The 17453-nt window shown below is 53.4% G+C and overlaps 1 protein-coding gene across 3 annotated transcripts; it reads right to left on the bottom strand.

The window, feature by feature from the left end:
* Window positions 1–198: 198 nt before the first annotated feature.
* Window positions 199–16108, bottom strand: LOC112109569. 3 transcript variants are annotated; one of them, XM_024204136.1, is made up of 13 exons: window positions 16030–16108; window positions 15074–15229; window positions 13659–13808; window positions 12054–12203; window positions 11145–11212; window positions 10434–10561; window positions 9704–9894; window positions 8841–8972; window positions 7975–8088; window positions 6973–7104; window positions 6511–6642; window positions 2727–2858; window positions 199–1866 (listed from the first exon to the last, which is right to left on the bottom strand). In XM_024204136.1, the coding sequence occupies exons 1-13, from the start codon at window positions 16066–16068 to the stop codon at window positions 1684–1686; spliced, it is 1707 nt and encodes a 568-aa protein (XP_024059904.1). In that variant the 5' UTR covers window positions 16069–16108; the 3' UTR covers window positions 199–1683. The 3 variants fall into 3 exon arrangements, with proteins under 3 accessions (XP_024059904.1, XP_024059905.1, XP_024059907.1); XM_024204137.1 differs by lacking the exon at window positions 2727–2858; XM_024204139.1 differs by lacking the exon at window positions 199–1866 and having other exon boundaries at window positions 2767–2950.
* Window positions 16109–17453: the final 1345 nt, after the last annotated feature.

Here is a 17453-nt window from a genome sequence, read left to right as displayed (position 1 = left end):
TGTGGGGGCGGCAGTCAGGCTGCCTTTGGCGGCATGCCTGCGGGAGGTCCGCCGGTCCCGCGGCTGCGGCGGCAATTCGGCAGCGGGTACGCCGAAGGCGCAGGACTGTCGGACCTCCCGCAGGCATGCCGCTGAATCTGCGTTACCAGCCAAACCTCCCGCATGCATGCCGCCGAAAGCCGCCTGACTGCCGTGCTTGTGGCAGCAAAATACATAGAGCCGCCCCTGCATCCAGTCGCTGCCCAAAGCAAAGCAAGGGGCTTCCCTTCCACTCAGGGTCTGTCTACATTACAGCTGCGGTAGTGGGCTGCAGCTGTAGCACCGGAGTGTGGACGCTTCCCACAATCGCGGAAGGAATTTTTTCCGTTGATGCAGCTAATGCACTTCCCCGAGAGGCGATAGCTACCTCGGTGGAAGAATCCTTCCGTTGGCCTGCCTGCGTCTACCCAGGGGGTTGAGTCGGCCTAAATTTTAGACGTGGACCAGATCTAAGCCATTGGCATGGAATGTGGTGGCGGGACAAAGCACAGTTTTGAAACAGGAGGGGATGGGAGTGCTGCGGGGCCGATGTAAGGAGCCCAGGTATGGACGAGCAGGGGAGCTGCAAGTCAGGAGCGAGGTGCATCAGCAGAGCTGGGTAGGGAGTCCAGGATTGCAAACACAGAGGAGAGGAGCTGCCGTGGGACTGAGGATTAAACTGGCCTAGGGCCATATTTTTTAGAAGAGTCCAGCTCTGATTTAGGCAGAAAATTAAGTGGAGAGATTTCCCGAGGAGCCCAGCACACTGGGTGCTGAGGGCTTGAAAATAATCCAGCCCTTAGCTCCTTTAAAAATCCCACCTCCTGTAGCTACCTGCATCACACCTTGCGCCAAGCCGAGCCGCCAGCCCCTCCTACGGGAGAAATACCCCAAATTGAATGTTTTGAAACAAGCGTATAACGGCCTCAACCGAACAGCTGCTGCCTTATTTACGAGCTTCTCCATTAACTCCCCTCAGTGGCTCAGCCAGTGAGCGGCTGTATTCACACTCGAGCAGACTGACACAGGAACGCTGATGGCGCAGGGGCAGCTGCAGGGGGCGCGCTGCCCGCCGCCTGCCATTTTATTTTTCAGAGATAAAACAATTTTCTCCAGAAAACAAACATTTCGAAGTTCAGGGAAGCCAAGCAGGGACTTTCGGAGACTCCTCTCCTTCAATGAAACCATGGGGCTCAGGGGCCCCAATCCTGGCCAGGTGAAACTGCTGCAAGTGTTCTCCCGAGGAGGCTGTCGCCCATCACTCCCAGCGTCGGTTTCAGTCAGCCCCGCCCGACAACCCCAGCCCCTCTGGCACCACTTATCCATCCCCATGGTTACTGACCCCTTCGGCCCTAGTACCGCTCGGCCCTCCCCCAGGCCGTCTCCTCCCCTCCCAAATTACTAACCCTCCCAGCCACTTCAAGCCAACAGCCCCTTTCCCGTTCCATGCCCTTGTCCAGCATCAGCACCATGATTGCAGCCCTCCACGCTGGGGCTCTGCTCCCACCCCATCGTCTCCAGCTGCAGCCGCACAAGTCCATAGCTGCTGGTTTCTCATCCCAGCCAGAACCGCTGCTGGGGCTCCAGCCCCAGTCCCCAGCAGCGCTCCCCCCTCCCCCCCATCGGGCTCAGAGATCGAGCAGACGTCTCCCGCTGTGCTGCCTCTCATGAGCGGGCGGAGCCCGAGTCGTAGCTGCTAATGAAGCGCTCCAGCTCCTGCAGGCAGTGGCCCCCGACCTGCCGCAGGTTGGCCCGCAGCGCAGACTCCATCGCCGCCTCCATGGAGGGCTCCTTGTGCAACAGCGTGGTGGCCACCACAGCAAAGGCCAGGCTGGACTGCTGGTAGGACTGCAGGGAGGGGAGAAGGGGAGCTTGTCAGACGAGGCGGCGGGCAGGCAGGTCCCTAAACTCAGCCTGGGTGCCTGAGATTCCCCCCAGATGTATTGAGGCCTGACGGGCAGCCCCGTGAAAATGATCCGAGCTACTCTACGACTCAGGCCAGTGGCACCCCCTAGGGCTGGGGCAATAATGTGCTTTCATTGATCCCTGCTGCTGTCATGACGCACCTCTGCTGGGCAGCCCGAGGACCTCTCCCCGCTCCTGTGTGGCCGTTCCCTCCCTCCGCCCAGAACACTTTGCTACCACGAGAACCTTGCAAGGGGTCAGGCTCTGGAGCCTCAGCCGCAGGGGTGGACAGACGGGCCAGCCAGCCAATCACCTGGGAGTGTTGAGACAACAGGGCCAGCCCTCAGACTGCTCCCAGTCCCTGGCCGTTTAATCCACTCCCCAGCGGAGTGTGAATCCAGGAGGAAGAATATTTTTCGCATGCCGTGACGACCACAGGCATCAAAAACGAATCAAAGAGGAGGACTGGGCTAGGAGTGAGGTTGCTTTGACTTCCTGGCACCAAACTCCCTAGTCCTGAACTGCTCCTGGCTGGTGGTGGGGTTTTGCCTCTAACCTCACTCTTCCCAACCCAGGATCACACTGGTCATTCATGGATAGCAGACACATGAAACACCCTCCCTGAACCTATTGCACCTGCTTTGAAGCCCTCACTGCAGCTGTTGATTTGGGGCGAGCCATGCAGATGACGGAGGTGGTTTGGGAGGGGAAGGGAAACCCAGATCCTGCACACATCAAGAGCCTCAATGCATCTAGGTCCCACCCTGCTCCTGGGTGAGCAAGAGGGGACACTTAGAACTTACCAGCTCAATTTCTTCCTTTCTGGCCAGTATGGCAGCAGAACGAAGGTACTCCATGGTCTCCGCTGGGGTAGCCAGAGCAGAGCAGGCCTGGTAAGGATAGCCTGCGTCCTCCTGATGAGCAGCCAGCTGCTCCTAAGTTGATTTCAGACAGGGTGAGGGAAGGAGGTTAACCTGCTCTGGGGGAAGACAGGGCTGGACGTTTGCAGGTACATGAGTGAACAGGGCTACTGACAAATTAAATCGTCCCAAAATCAAATCCAATAGTGAGTGGAGAAGCCAGGGATAAACTCTCCCCCTCATCGCTTGGTGAAAGTGGGAGCATTAGAGGGATGGCTGCAGAATATTTTAAAGCATTTTTCTGAGCTTTATGCCACCTGCCCCAGCTTCCTGTCAGGGTAGCAAAGGGGTGACAGAGACGGGCACCAGTCCAGGTCAGCTGCGATGAAAAGTCGCTACAGTCGGATCGCTGTTCTCGTCCCTTGCGTGAAGGGAGGTTGTGATAAATGAAGGGGGAAGATAACTCCCTTTTATGGACACCCAGTTAGTTATGAAATCCCTCTTAGTAGCTGTTCTCTACTTGCTTTACCTGTAAAGGGTTAAAAAGTCCACAGGTAAAAGGAAAGGATTCCCCATGGGAATCAAGACTGAGGGGGAAAACAACTGAGGAGAGTTGGCAGTTTTTCAAAGGGACACTATTAAGGGCCCAAAAGCAGGCTATTCCGCTGGTTAGGAAAGATAGAAAATGTGGCAAAAGACCACCTTGGCTTAACCACGAGATCTTGCATGATCTAAAAAATAAAAAGGAGTCATATAAAAAATGGAAACTAGGACAGATTACAAAGGATGAATATAGGCAAACAACACAGGAATGCAGGGGCAAGATTAGAAAGGCAAAGGCACAAAATGAGCTCAGACTAGCTACGGGAATAAAGGGAAACAAGAAGACTTTTTATCAATACATTAGAAGCAAGAGGAAGACCAAAGACAGGGTAGGCCCACTGCTTAGTGAAGAGGGAGAAACAGTAACAGGAAACTTGGAAATGGCAGAGATGCTTAATGACTTCTTTGTTTCGGTCTTCACCGAGAAGTCTGAAGGAATGCCTAACATAGTGAATGCTAATGGGAAGGGGGTAGGTTTAGCAGATAAAATAAAAAAAGAACAAGTTAAAAATCACTTAGAAAAGTTAGATGCCTGCAAGTCACCAGGGCCTGATGAAATGCATCCTAGAATACTCAAGGAGCTAATAGAGGAGGTATCTGAGCCTCTAGCTATTATCTTTGGAAAATCATGGGAGACGGGAGAGATTCCAGAAGACTGGAAAAGGGCAAATATAGTGCCCATCTATAAAAAGGGAAATAAAAACAACCCAGGAAACTACAGACCAGTTAGTTTAACTTCTGTGCCAGGGAAGATAATGGAGCAAGTAATTAAGGAAATCATCTGCAAACACTTGGAAGGTGGTAACATTATAGGGAACAGCCAGCATGGATTTGTAAAGAACAAATCATGTCAAACCAATCTGATAGCTTTCTTCGATAGGATAACGAGTCTTGTGGATAAGGGAGAAGCTGTGGATGTGGTATACCTAGACTTTAGTAAGGCATTTGATACGGTCTCGCATGATATTCTTATCGACAAACTGGGCAAATACAATTTAGATGGGGCTACTATAAGGTGGGTGCATAACTGGCTGGATAACCGTACTCAGAGAGTTGTTATTAATGGTTCCCAATCCTGCTGGAAAGGCATAACGAGTGGGGTTCCGCAGGGGTCTGTTTTGGGACCGGCTCTGTTCAATATCTTCATTAACGACTTAGATATTGGCATAGAAAGTACGCTTATTAAGTTTGCGGATGATACCAAACTGGGAGGGATAGCAACTGCTTTGGAGGACAGGGTCATAATTCAAAATGATCTGGACAAATTGGAGAAATGGTCTGAGTTAAACAGGATGAAGTTTAACAAAGACAAATGCAAAGTGCTCCACTTAGGAAGGAAAAATCAGTTTCACACATACAGAATGGGAAGAGACTGTCTAGGAAGGAGTACGGCAGAAAGGGATCTAGGGGTTATAGTGGACCACAAGCTAAATATGAGTCAACAGTGTGATGCTGTTGCAAAAAAAGCAAACATGATTCTGGGATGTATTAACAGGTGTGTTGTGAGCAAGACACGAGAAGTCATTCTTCCGCTCTACTCTGCTCTGGTTAGGCCTCAGCTGGAGTATTGTGTCCAGTTCTGGGCACCGCATTTCAAGAAAGATGTGGAGAAATTGGAAAGGGTCCAGAGAAGAGCAACAAGAATGATTAAAGGTCTTGAGAACATGACCTATGAAGGAAGGCTGAGAGAATTGGGTTTGTTTAGTTTGGAAAAGAGAAGACTGAGAGGGGACATGATAGCAGTTTTCAGGTATCTAAAAGGGTGTCATAAGGAGGAGGGAGAAAACTTGTTCACCTTAGCCTCTGAGGAAAGAACAAGAAGCAATGGGCTTAAACCGCATCAAGGGAGGTCTAGGTTGGACATTAGGAAAAAGTTCCTAACTGTCAGGGTGGTTAAACACTGGAATAAATTGCCTAGGGAGGTTGTGGAATCTTCATCTCTGGAGATATTTAAGAGTAGGTTAGATAAATGTCTATCAGGGATGGTCTAGACAGTATTTGGTCCTGCCATGCGGGCGGGGGACTGGACTCGATGACCTCTCGAGGTCCCTTCCAGTCCTAGAATCTATGAATCTATGAATCTATGAGTGGGCACCTGACCAAAAGAGCCAATGGGAAGGCTAGAACTTTTTTAAACTGGGAAAAGACTTCCCTTTGTCTGGCCTGTTGTTCTCTGGAGAGAGGGGAAAGAGCAGAGACAGGGCTGGGACTATGCTGTAAAAAGCTTTTTGTCAGGTATGGAAATCATCAGATCATACCTAAAACCTCCTCATGAATCAGAAAATGTCTAGAAAGCCGCGATTAGGTTTATTTCTGTTTATTTCTTATTGGCTTGTGGACTCCTCTGTGCTAACCCCAAATGCTTTTTTGTTTGGCTTGTAACCTTGAAGCTGGACCTCAAGAAGGTTGTTCTTGATGTTTAATTTTTGTAAGTGTTTTTTTTTAAATCTAGCAAAAGCCGAAGTTCCAGATGTATTTTCTTTCTTTTTGTTTTTAATAAAATTTACCCTTTTTAAGAACATGATTGGATTTTTGGTGTCCCAAGAGGTTTGTGCACATATTTAATTAGCTGGGGGCAACAGCTAATTTCCTTTGTTTTCTTTCTCAGCTCTTCCCCGGGGGGGTGACAGGGCTTGAGGGTACCCCACAGGAAGGAATTCCCAAGTGCGCCTTCCTGGGTTCCAAGGGGTTTTGCATTTGGGTGGTGGCAGCATCTACCCATCCAAGGTCAGAGAGAAGCTGTAACCCTGGGAGTTTAATACAAGCCTGGAGTGGCCAGTATTGATTTTTAAAATCCTTACGGGCCCCCACCTTCTGCACTCGAAGTACCAGAGCGGGGAACCAGCCTTAACAGAGGTTGACGGCTCTCAGCCCAGTTCACGGTGGGCAGGCACCCCTGGCACAAAAACCACCACCACCGACAGCCCTAGCAAAGCTGCCAAGAAATGAATGGCTCACGGGGGATGCTTCCCAGAATCTACTGCCTTGGCATCTGCTTTGAAGCACCCGTGCAAAGGATTCTGGGGGTGTTTTGGGAAACAAAAGCGGGCTGGGCAAGGACTTAATCCCTCCCAGGCCTAGGGTGCCAACCTGGGAAAATGGGGGCAAACAGGTCAGTTCATACCAGCTCAATTTCTTCCTTTCCCACGGGAGGCAACTCCTCTGTGATCTCAGACCAGATTGGAGGTAAAGCAGCTAGAGCAGAGACAGCCTGGTTGAGAAGATCTGGGGCCTTCAGGTTGTCTTCCAGCTGGAGCTGTGGAGATTGCAGAGGGGATGAGGGAGGTTATGCCATTCCAGAGGCACCTCCCACGGCGGCAGTGAAGACACTGACAAATCAAAGCCAAAAGACTGGCTGGGCCGTGAGAACGTTCCCCAGAACCCTTAGCGTAGGTTAGTCTTGTTGCCTCCACTGATGCACGGTTGGGGTAGCGCGGAGGATTCTGGGAACAAGCATCAAATCCCCGGGATGGGGCAGGCAAATGGAAGTGGGTAATGTGTGGGAAGAGGGCATCAACCCCCACCTTATCCTAAGGCCCCAGTGCATCTGATCCAAGGAGAAGGAGAAGGGAGGGTCAGTTCATACCAGCTCAGTATCTTCTGTTCTGATGGGATGAAGCTCCTCTGTAGTTTCAGGTGGGGCTGGGGGCTCAGCAGGCAGATCAGAGCCGGCCTGGCTGGGATGGTCTATGGCTTCGTGGCTGGCTTCCAACTGGACCTGTGGAGTTTTCAGATGGAGTGAGGAACAGTTAGATTGTTCCAAGGGAGGATGGGGCTGTGGGTGCATGAGCAAAACAGGAGCACCAGAAGCTCCAACAGTGCAATCAAACTTTGCAGCTTCAGGGCAGATTCTGCAGGGATAAAATCCCTCTGATGTCTCACAGCAACTGGGAGCATTACAAAGACTACTGTAATAATAATCCCTAGCGCTTAGCTAGTGCTTTTAATCCCTAGAGCTCATAGCGCTTGACAAAGGAGGTCAGTGTCATGAGTCCCATTTTATAGATAGGGAAACTGAGGCATGGGGAGGGGAAGTGATTCGCCCAAGGTCACCCAGCAGGCCAGTGGCACAGCTGGGAACAGATTCCAGATCTCCTGCATCCCAGTGTTCTAACCATTAGACAACACTGCCTCCCGTTCCACACCATAGAACACATGAAACGCACTTGTGACCCAAGTGCCCTTTTATCCATTCGCTACGTTAGGGGAGGGGGCAGACTCCTATCTGAGCAGCCTTGCACCTCGACGTCATCAGTGATGTAACAGTGCTACTGCTGCTGCTGGACAAATGCCCCCATCCCCATCATCCCCCTTGGTTGCACTTAGCTGTCTCCTGGACTGCCTTAGCAGAGTCTAAAGGACTGAATGGACCACGCAGATGCTACCCACAAACTTTTGCGCCAGTTGTCTTTGAAACGCCTTTGAAAGCGCCACAGCAGCTTCAAAGGCGTTTGGGACTTGACGGCAATCCACTGTCAATCAATGCCAGGTGGGCATGAGGAAGGCTCTTCAAATCCCATCTCCCCACAGAGCACCAACACGTCTGGCCCCTGGGAAGAGCTGAAAGGGGGGACGGATTAGCTCATACCAGCTTGATTTCTTCCTCCGGGAGACAAAGATCCTCCGGGGTGTCAGCCGGGACTGAGTCAGTCGCCAGAGTGCAGCAAGCCTGGCTGTGATTGTCTGCAGCCTCCAGCTGGACCTGCAGAGTTTTCAGACAGATGAGGACAGTCCCAGGGCAGGATGGGAGCTGTGGGTGCGGGAGTGAACAGTGGCCCTGGAAATGCAGACAGTCAATCAGACCAAGGAGCTCTGTGGTTCTAGAGGAGATTCAGCAACTGGAAAAACCCGCCCCCATCCCATTTCTCTCTGCATTGGGGAGTGTTGCAGAGACGCACACAGAACGTTCCTTGTGTACGATTTCCAGCTTGCTGCTGCACTGGGAATTCAGGCTCCCCCCTGAAAACCAGCCTATTGATGCAGAGCCATCCGGTGGCCCGCGTGAAGCGAGTTTGGTGGGTCTCAGCCCGAACTCCCCCCAGACAGCTGCCAACGCCACAAAAAGCTGCCGTCATCATTAGCCTCCTTTACAGTGAGTCTTGGCAAAGTGTCCCAAGATTAAAGGGGAAGAGGCTCCCCAGAATCCTTCACACTGGCTGCTTTGACACCCTCCTGGCTGTGCTGCCACAGCCATCACTAAGGATGCGGGGGTGCTTGTGAGATCCAAAGGGGAGCCCTGCATAAGTCACAGTGGGCGAGTGAAAGGAAGCGACACGCAGGGACAAGGGGATCCAAATCCCGTCCTATCCTCCTCAGATTGCAAACTCCTTTGGGCAGCAAGTGTCCCTTTGTTACAGGGACGTACAGCACCTAGCGTGAGGGGGCTATTGCAATGCCCTAGGGCACCAGCACATCTGCTGCAAGCAGAGTGAGAAGAGCCAGGTGAGTTCCTACCAGCTCAATTCCTTCCGTTCCCATGGGATGAAGATCCTCTGTGGTTTCGGGTGAAGCTGGGGGTTCAGTATCCAGCGCAGAGCCGGCCTGGCTGGAAGGGTCTGTGGCTGGCTGGCTAGCTTCCGGCTGGACCTACAGAAGTTTCAGATGGGATGAGGGAAGGAGGTTAGACAATCAGAGGAGGATAGCAAACAGTGAGCTTGCATTCTCTCTGGCCAGGCTACAGCATCATGCCATGATGTTGGGCATGAGGCTGCCAGTCCAGCACCTTTCACCAGCACTTAATTCACCCTCTCGCTATGGCAGAACAATCGCCAGCCTGTAGCTGGGTCCAAGAAAGGGGAAATGAATCTCCCCCTAGCAGGCTGCTGCTGTGCCTGAGGTTCATCTCAGCGTCTGCAAGAACTTGACTGAGCCCTCAGCAAGGAGCTGAAAGGGGAAACCGTACCAGGGACTTCTCAGCTGGAACAGAGGGAGGTGCAGCCAGCAGCTGCTTGCTGCAAAACGGCCTTGGTAAGGTTGCTGCTGCTTGCCTTTGCCAAATATAGAGGGCCAATCCCAGCAAGGCATGCTGGGAGAAAGAAGTTCCAATAAGATGGTGACCTTGCTCTAAGAGAGTGAGTAGGCACCAAAAAGTCCCTAGGGGAAGGGGCTGTGTCTGTTATCTTCTCGTGTGGCCCCACCTTAGATTGGAAGCTCTTTGGGGCAGGGACGATGCCCATCTCTCTCTCCGTACCCTGCAGCACCCGAGTGTCACACAAATCCCCCTAAGCCCGAGGGACTTAGGACACAACCTTGTCCTTGAGACCCATCCATTGCCCAGGAAACCCAGCCCGTTCTCTGCCCCGCCCCCCGCCCCTGACCTGGGGCGGTTTGGGTTCTTTCACTGGAGCTGCGGAGTCTTTCTTGGATTTTCCAGGCTTCTTGGGTGCTGCTGATTTCGCTTTCTCTGTCTTAGAAGAAACACTTTTCTTTCTACTCGACAGGCGGAAGGAAAAAGAGCAGAGGCTGGAATCTCCCAGGGAGGCCGACGACCTGGACGACTTGAACTTTTCTGCAAAGAGACCAATGGGGACAGAATGAGGCAGACAGAACCAGGGGGCAGCGGGGACGCTGGGCCTACGGGGGCCGGGCCACGTTCCTCCTCCTGAGTGAGGGGCAGGAGCTCTGGTTTTAACACTGAGACTCCTTCTGCCCTCCAGTCTGGGTGGAGAAAAATCAAACGGGTCCTCCTGGGCCACTCCTCAGCCCGGGCAGACTCTGCCACCCAGCCTCTTCTATGGGCTTCAGGCTTCCTCCTTCCACCCCTGGATCCTTCTCCTAACAGAGCCACGTGCCAGCAGTCAGCTGTGCTCCACAATGCCCTGCTTGCAGCTCTTTCTGGGACCCCTGAGATAGATCCCCGGGGATCCAGCCTCTGCTCCCCAGACTACAGAGACCTCCGTGGCAGGCAGAACTGGCAGGACTTTCTCACCCAGTGCTGAGCCACTGGAATGCAGCTCGGGATGGGGCACTGCCACCCAGGGGCTGTTTCCCAGGGCTGAGGAGCCCATATGGCCTAGGGCCTCCCTCTCTCCCCCCCGAGGGACTGACCTCTGGAAGAGTAAGACTGAAAGCGGTGGTAGTGAGGGGCAAATTCCCCTCGGTAGCCGCCTCGGAAAGGACCGCGGTGATGCTTCCAGCCACGGCCACGGTACTTCCTGGGGAAGAAGTCTTGCTCCCTGTGGAAGGAACAGGTGGCCCTGTGAGTAGCTTCTCTCGTTCTGGCCAAAAACAAGTTTTAGCCCTGAAGGCTCCATCCGGGGACAAAGGGCAGAGCCAGGTCCCCCCTGGCATTCAGATCCAACCTCCAGGGCTGGCCATCTGCTTTTACCTTTCCCCAGGCCAGCACGCCCATTTCCTCCTTCCCCTGGTATCTACCCCCCTGGCAGCCCCACCCGTGTCCTTCCCCTTCTCCCTCCAGATGAGATTAACCCACTTAGAGTGGTGCAGCCCCGACAGTCACAGCTGGAAAGCGGCAACGGTAGGAACAGGCCAGCCAGGGATGAGCCCGCGAACAGTGGGATATCCTGGGATCATTTGACTTGAGAGCAGAACGGGGGTCACGCCAGCACTGCAGGGGTTGGATGTGCTCTTTGGGCAACCCTCGCCTGGGATCCAGCCCACTCAGCGAACCTCTCTGTTGGGCCAGCCTTGGAATTTCAGAGCCTCGGCTCCCCAGGCAATAGGCCCATCCCAGCATCCCCGCCAGCCAAAGCACCCTGCTCCCGCCGACACCCAAGCGCCTCCCCTGCCGACACTTGCCTGTCCCAGGAGTTGCCATGTTCCTCCCTCGATATTGACTCCAGGCAGTGCTGGTTAGATGGCGTGGCCTGAGAAAAGGGACACGTGTTACAGAGGTTGTGGGGGCGGTGGGGTGACTCTGGGTGCTTTGCAGAAGCTCAACAAGGCAGAGCAAGGGGAGACCCGCTCACTCACTCTGCCTTCCTGAGCAAGGAACAGAGCCCAGGTGTCCTGGTTCCCAGTCACCTGATCTAAACACCAGGCAACGCTCCCCTCCCAAGGTCTGAGGATAGAACCCAGGCGTCCTGGTTCCCAGTCCCCTGCTTAATATAGTTGACCATGCTACTTCTCTGGAAGTGACTCTTACGAAATGTGACGACTCGGAACAACAGCGGTGGGAGACAACGCGCCAGCTACAGTGCAGTATAAGAGGGGCGAGGGGGTGCGCGCGCACTGGGGACACGTTTGCTCAGCTCCAGTCCTCAGCAAAGAGCCACCAGGACACGGATGTGCATGGGTCATGCTCCAGGGGTCAGTGCAGGCAGCTAGGTGCTGGGGGCAGGGCAGATCCAAGTGACAGATGGATAGAACTGCAGGCTTGGACTTGCCAGCTTCACCAATGTACGGTGTGCCCCATGAGAGACTGTGTACAGTGCTAAAGAAATCAGCTCCAGGAGGCCTCCTGCAGAACATGACAGAGGACAGACTACACGGCGTTTCTCCTGGAGTTTGCAGGGTGGGACCAGAACTCCCTTTGGTTTGTCCAGCACAGAAGGCTCCGTTCGCTTGGGATCCCCAGCGCTGTAACCAGCACCATCAGCCCTGCAGAGATTATACTAGTGTTATGCCTTCCCTCCCTCCCACCCCCCGCCCCCAGCCCCAGTCTGACCGCTGCCCACCTCTCGTGCGCACAACCCGGACCCCACTTACCGAGTGCCACCCATCCCTGAAGCCTTCCTCAGGTATCCCGGATTGGTTCTCCCACCTGGCTGGCTGCTGATGGTCCTGGGGTGCCCAGCACCCGCCGTTGTCACCCCCGTAAAAGTCAGCGGGGTAGGGTTCGATGTCTCGGGAAAAGGGCTGCAAAGACCCAACACGTAGGGTGAGGGCAGTCCTGAGTGAGACACACGGGGATGCACGACCTGCCCTTGTGTCACAGGGACAGAGATCTCATTCACAAGGATTGCCAGACTGGATCAGACCCGGGAGGGGGGCCATCTACTCCAGCATCCCGTCTCCATCAATGACCAGCACCAGCTGCTTCAGAGGAAGGTGCAAGAACCCCTGCAATGAACACTATGGAATAACTGGCCCAGAGGGGAATTTTCTGCCTGACCCCATCAGTTAGTGGCTGTCTCGACCCCTGAAGCCTGAGGGTTTGTAGCCTTTACATGGTATTTTTATCCTATGGACTACACCTTTGGAAGCTCTCACTGCCCCTATTAATGTCTCATCCTATTGGAAATCCTACAGAGCTCTTGCCCTCTGTATGATACCTTGTGGCAATGAGTTGCACAGGTTAATTTATACACCCGGACTAAACAGCATTTCCTTTTAGGAGATTTCAGTTTCCTTCCAAGGTCATTGGCTGTCTCCTTGTTCTTGGACCGGCTGGGAAGGTCAGCGGGCACCCCCAAATCTACCGTCCCCCCCATTCCTTATTTTACAACCCTCTCTCAGGGGTTCCCTCCTTGTTAAATCAGAGGGAAGGTGGGCAGGGGTGGTTTCAAAGGGAGCTCCCGGGGGGGGTCAGCTGAAGGAGTGCTATTCCACAGATGGGGACACCTAAGCACAAAGGTGCAGCGACTTGCCAAAGGTCCCACAACGAGTCAGTGGCAGAATCAGGAACAAAACCCAGGTGTCCTGACGCCCAGGCCCCTACTCTAAACTCCAGACCAGAACGTGGAGTGAACTGTATGAAACCGGATGGCTTGGAGCGGCAGCACTAAGAGGAACACCACCAGTGGGGACAGGGGTCTCGAGTCCAGATAGAAGCCTCCGGCCCTTTCCCTCCCAGGCAGGTGGCAATCTTCTTCCTCTGCCCGCCCCCCTTCAACTGGGGGGCATTAGCACTTCACGCTCTTGCTAACCCCCACAAGCCTGATCAGCCCCCCTGCCCTCCTTGCTCTTGCTGGGAGAGAGTCAAGCCCCCACCGGTGTAACACCATGGCCTGCTCCCAGACTTCATAGCCCTTGGGTGGCAGAGGCTGGTCAGGACACCAGCAAAAGGCAGTGCTGACCCTCAGACCCTGCCGGGGCTCCCCATTCTCTGCCCTGTGCTCCTGACCTGCCCCACCTCCGACGGTTAGTTCCTGACCCCCTTAATACTGGGGTCTGAATTCCTCGTTTCCTACCCCTCAGGAAGGCTCCGTTCATGGGCGTTCCCCCCATGGAGCCGTGACCAGCTCGAGCAGCCAAGCAGAGATTGCTTTGGTCACTTCCAGACAAACCAGGAATTCTCCCTGCCACCCACAGCCCTCGCACTGTCTGCATGAGCACAACGGTGCACCAAGGCTCAGCCTGGACCCCACTTACCGAGTGCCAACCACCCCTGAAGCCTTCCTCGTGCCTCCCGGGTTGGTTCTCCCACCTGGCTGGCTGCTGATGGTCCTGGGGTTCCCAGCACCCGCCCTTGTCACCCCCGTAAAAGTCAGCGGGGTAGGGTTCGATGTCTCGGGAAAAGGGCTGCAAAGACCCAACACGTGGGGTGAGGGCAGACCTGAGTGAGATACACGGGGATGCACGACCTGCCCTTGTGTCACAGGGACTGAGATTTCATTCATAGGGATTGCCAGACTGGATCAGATCCGGGAGGGGGCGGCAGGGGGCATCTACTCCAGCATCCCGTCTCCATCAGTGAGCAGCTGCTTCAGAGAAAGATGCAAGAATCCCTGCAATGAACACTATGGAATAACTGGCCCAGAGGGGAATTTTCTGCCTGACCCCATCAGTTAGCAGCTGTCTTGTACCCTGAAGCATGAAGGTTTGTAGCCTTTACATGGTCTTTTTATCCTGTGGAATGTAACTGCAAATATTCACATTATCCACATCAGTAAAATGTCTATTTCCCTTTGAACCTGACTGGACTCTAGGCCCTGGGTTAATTATGTGTAGTGTAAATACAAGGACCTGCTCCAATCAGTTTTAATCAATGTCCCCTTGTTCCCGTGTGATGACGGAAGATGAACAGGAGCGACCCATTTACCTTCTCTCAGCCAGTCACTGTTTTGTGCCCCACCGTTGCTGCTTCACCACAGCAGCAAGGAATGCATCTGGGGCACTTAACTGCGAGGTAGGTGGGCAAGCCCTGTTTGTTTGTGGTTAACTGCTGGGGGATCCGAGGCAAGAAGAGGTCGAGTGACTTGCCAAGGGTCACACAGCGAGTCAGTGGCACAGCCAGGATTAGACCCAGGTGTCCATCCACCCAGGCCCCTGCTAGGGCACTCTGCCTCAATGGGAGTGAGCGGCAGGAGTGGCCTGGAACAGAAGCAGCCAGAGGCAGGCGACACACCTAAGATGTTCTGCTGGGATGCATTAGCAGGAAGGATACTGGCTGGTCCTCAGGGGGTGAATCAAGCCCTGGGCATGTAACACCTTGGCCTATTCCTATGGCTTGGTGGGTTTGTGACCCCTGGGAAGCAGGGCCAGATCAGGACTCCTGGCAGAGCCAGTCTGGACCCCCTACCCCTCACAGGGTCACCCCTACCCCGCTGCCCCCCTGTCTTCCTGACCAGCCTAACATCCTTCCCGCCCGGGTTCAGGAAGGCTCCACTCATTTGCATGCAGGGCCAAGCAGCGATTGCTTATGCCTGCCCCAGGAATTCTCCCCGGGACATCGTCCTCACTACCCACGTCCCCTGCTCCTGCCCTAGCCCCAGCTCAACTGCAGCCCACCTCCCACACCCTGCCTGGGCACAACACCCCTCCAGGCTCAGCCCAGACCCGCTTACCGAGTGCCACCTGTCCCTGAAGCCTTCCTCGCGTCTCCCGTGTCGGTAATCCCAGTTGGCTGCCTCCGGATGGTCCTGGGGCGCCCACCCCATGCCCTCGTCATCCCTGCGAAAGTCGTCAGGGTAGGCGGAGGGGCTGATGTCCTTACGGCAGGGCTGCAAAGATGATACATGTGGCACAGGGCGGAGGGCAGCGATGAGCATGACACATGGGGAGGCAGGATCTTCTCCTTTACCTCAGTGCCAGCCGTCTCCTTGCTGCCTCTCAGCAGGTGGATCGCGGGGGGCACAGTTACATGGGTGGGAACTGGTACATTTTTAACCTACCCCTAGACGGAAACTCCTCTTATTCCACACGTTCTTCCCATTCCCAAAGCATCACAGCAAACACGAGACAAGTCAGCAACGAGCCCCCTGAAGGTGCAGCTTCTGACGTAGGCAGGCCAGAGCTGTTCCCAGTGCCATGACAAGGCCTGGCTGAGACTCGGATTTACACCAGAGATGGAGCTTGCTGTGTAGCTCCAAAAGAGGTGTGACTGGCCCCCAAGTTCATCTCAACTGACCGTTAACTCTGGAGCCGAATGAGGGGGACGTACAATATTTGACACCATCAGCCATTTCGCTGCTGGCTTGCATTGGTGGAAACAACCCAGCTATTCAGGGAGCCTGGGCAGGGACTGGGTGGAACACCACCATTTCCCTCCCCCGTACACACTCCCGCTTGGAAAGAGAGGAAAGTAGACTGAGAACGGAGAAGGCCAGGTGTTTCCTGTCACTGGTGACCTTATCGTTCTGTCCATGCTTACAACTCCCCGCTCTCCCCAGCCATGTCCAGGGCTCGCTGAACCATTTGGAAATTAACTCTTTGTCCCCTGTGGAACGAGCCAATTCTGCAATGGTCCCACCTCTGCCCCGAGCACCAGATTACGCCATCTCCTCCCGTCCAAACCACTTACATGGAAGAAACCATTTGGGTGCCCTCTTCCGGGGAACATCCTGTTGCTCAAGGCGAAACCCCTCCTCGTTCAAGCCCTGGGAGAAAAGGGGTGGGGAGGGAAATGTGTTGTGAGTTCAATTGATTAACAACTGAAACCCTACATAACTCAGTCAATCAATCAGCACAGACAGACAGGCCACACATTCCCAGTCCAGAGAACAGGGGTAGTGACAGGGCCCCGCTATTCCCAAACTACCCTCCAGACCTCAGCCCTTCATACCCCACTTGTTTATCACCGCTGAAGCTTGGCGGTTAGCTACACCGACTTCCTTGGCCATTTCAGCAACACTCCTCGCTTTGCCTGTCCCTGCCCTTAGGGCATGTCTTCTACAATTCAGTAGGATCACAGACCTATCTGCCACACCAAAGTGAGCTGCTACTAATTTTCCATGATTTCTCTTACAATAATTATGCAACAGTTTGTTGGTAACCCAGACAGTCAATTGCTTGTTATGAAATATACTCAAGAGAGTAAATAACCAAAGTCAGTCACATTTATGGCTCAAAGTCAGTAATAGTGGAATAGAGGAAAAAAGGTTCAGTACAATACCTTTCCAGGAAGCAGGCTCATGCAGCGTGGTTACAAAGAAGGCAGGGGTCCAAACTTACACCCCTCAAGCTATCCTTTTTCTGTCCAACCCGTTCACAAGTAACAAGATACTGTATGCATCATCTGAGGCTAGATTTAACCAATCATCTTTCTACCTTGTTTTTCTGGTACCATGCTGTACCTGTTAGCTCTCTGTTCTGAACTCAGGCATTCCAGATCCCAAGGGCGGGAAGGCACGCCCTGGCCTTGTACCAGAGTAGAACACTCATATATCTTGTCCTTATCTTTAAAAACAACAAGGAGTCTGGTGGCATCTTAAAGACTAACAGATTTATTTGGGCATAAGCTTTCGTGGGTAAAAACCTCACTTCTTCGGATGCATAGAGTGAAAGTTACAGATGCAGGCATTATATACTGACACATGGACAGCAGGGAGTTACTTCGCAAGTGGAGAACAAGTGTTGACAGGGCCAATTCAATCAGGGTGGATATAGTCCCCTCCCAATAATGGATGAGGAGGTGTCAATTCCAGGAGAGGAAAAGCTGCTTCTGTAATGAGCCAGCCACTCCCAGTCCCTATTCAAGCCCAGATTAATGGTGTTAAATTTGCAAATGAATTTTAGTTCTGTTGTTTCTCTTTGAAGTCTGTTTCTGAAGTTTTTTTGTTCAATGATAGTGACTTTTAAATCTGTAATAGAATGACCAGGGAAATTGAAGTGTTCACTTACTGGCTTATGTATGTGACCATTCCTGATGTCTGATTTGTGTCCATTTATTCTTTTGCGTAGGGACTGTCCGGTTTGGCCAATGTACATGGCAGAGGGGCATTGCTG

Source organism: Terrapene carolina, unplaced genomic scaffold (assembly GCF_002925995.2).
Source record: "Terrapene carolina triunguis isolate 2854851 unplaced genomic scaffold, T_m_triunguis-2.0 Scaffold198, whole genome shotgun sequence".
Taxonomy (NCBI): Eukaryota; Metazoa; Chordata; order Testudines; family Emydidae; genus Terrapene; species Terrapene triunguis.
Note: the sequence above shows the minus strand (reverse complement) of the source record. Positions and strands in the feature narration are given on the sequence as shown.

Excerpts from the sequence above, each read along its gene's own strand:
- LOC112109569 (XM_024204136.1), bottom strand. The coding sequence starts at position 16,068 with ATGTTCCCCGGAAGAGGGCACCCAAATGGTTTCTTCCAT. Across the intron at positions 13,809-15,073 it reads TCAGGGACAGGTGGCACTCG|CCCTTTTCCCGAGACATCGA; the intron begins GTAAGCGGGTCT and ends GGGTCTTTGCAG. Across the intron at positions 2,859-6,510 it reads GAAAGGAAGAAATTGAGCTG|GAGCAGCTGGCTGCTCATCA; the intron begins GTATGAACTGAC and ends AAATCAACTTAG.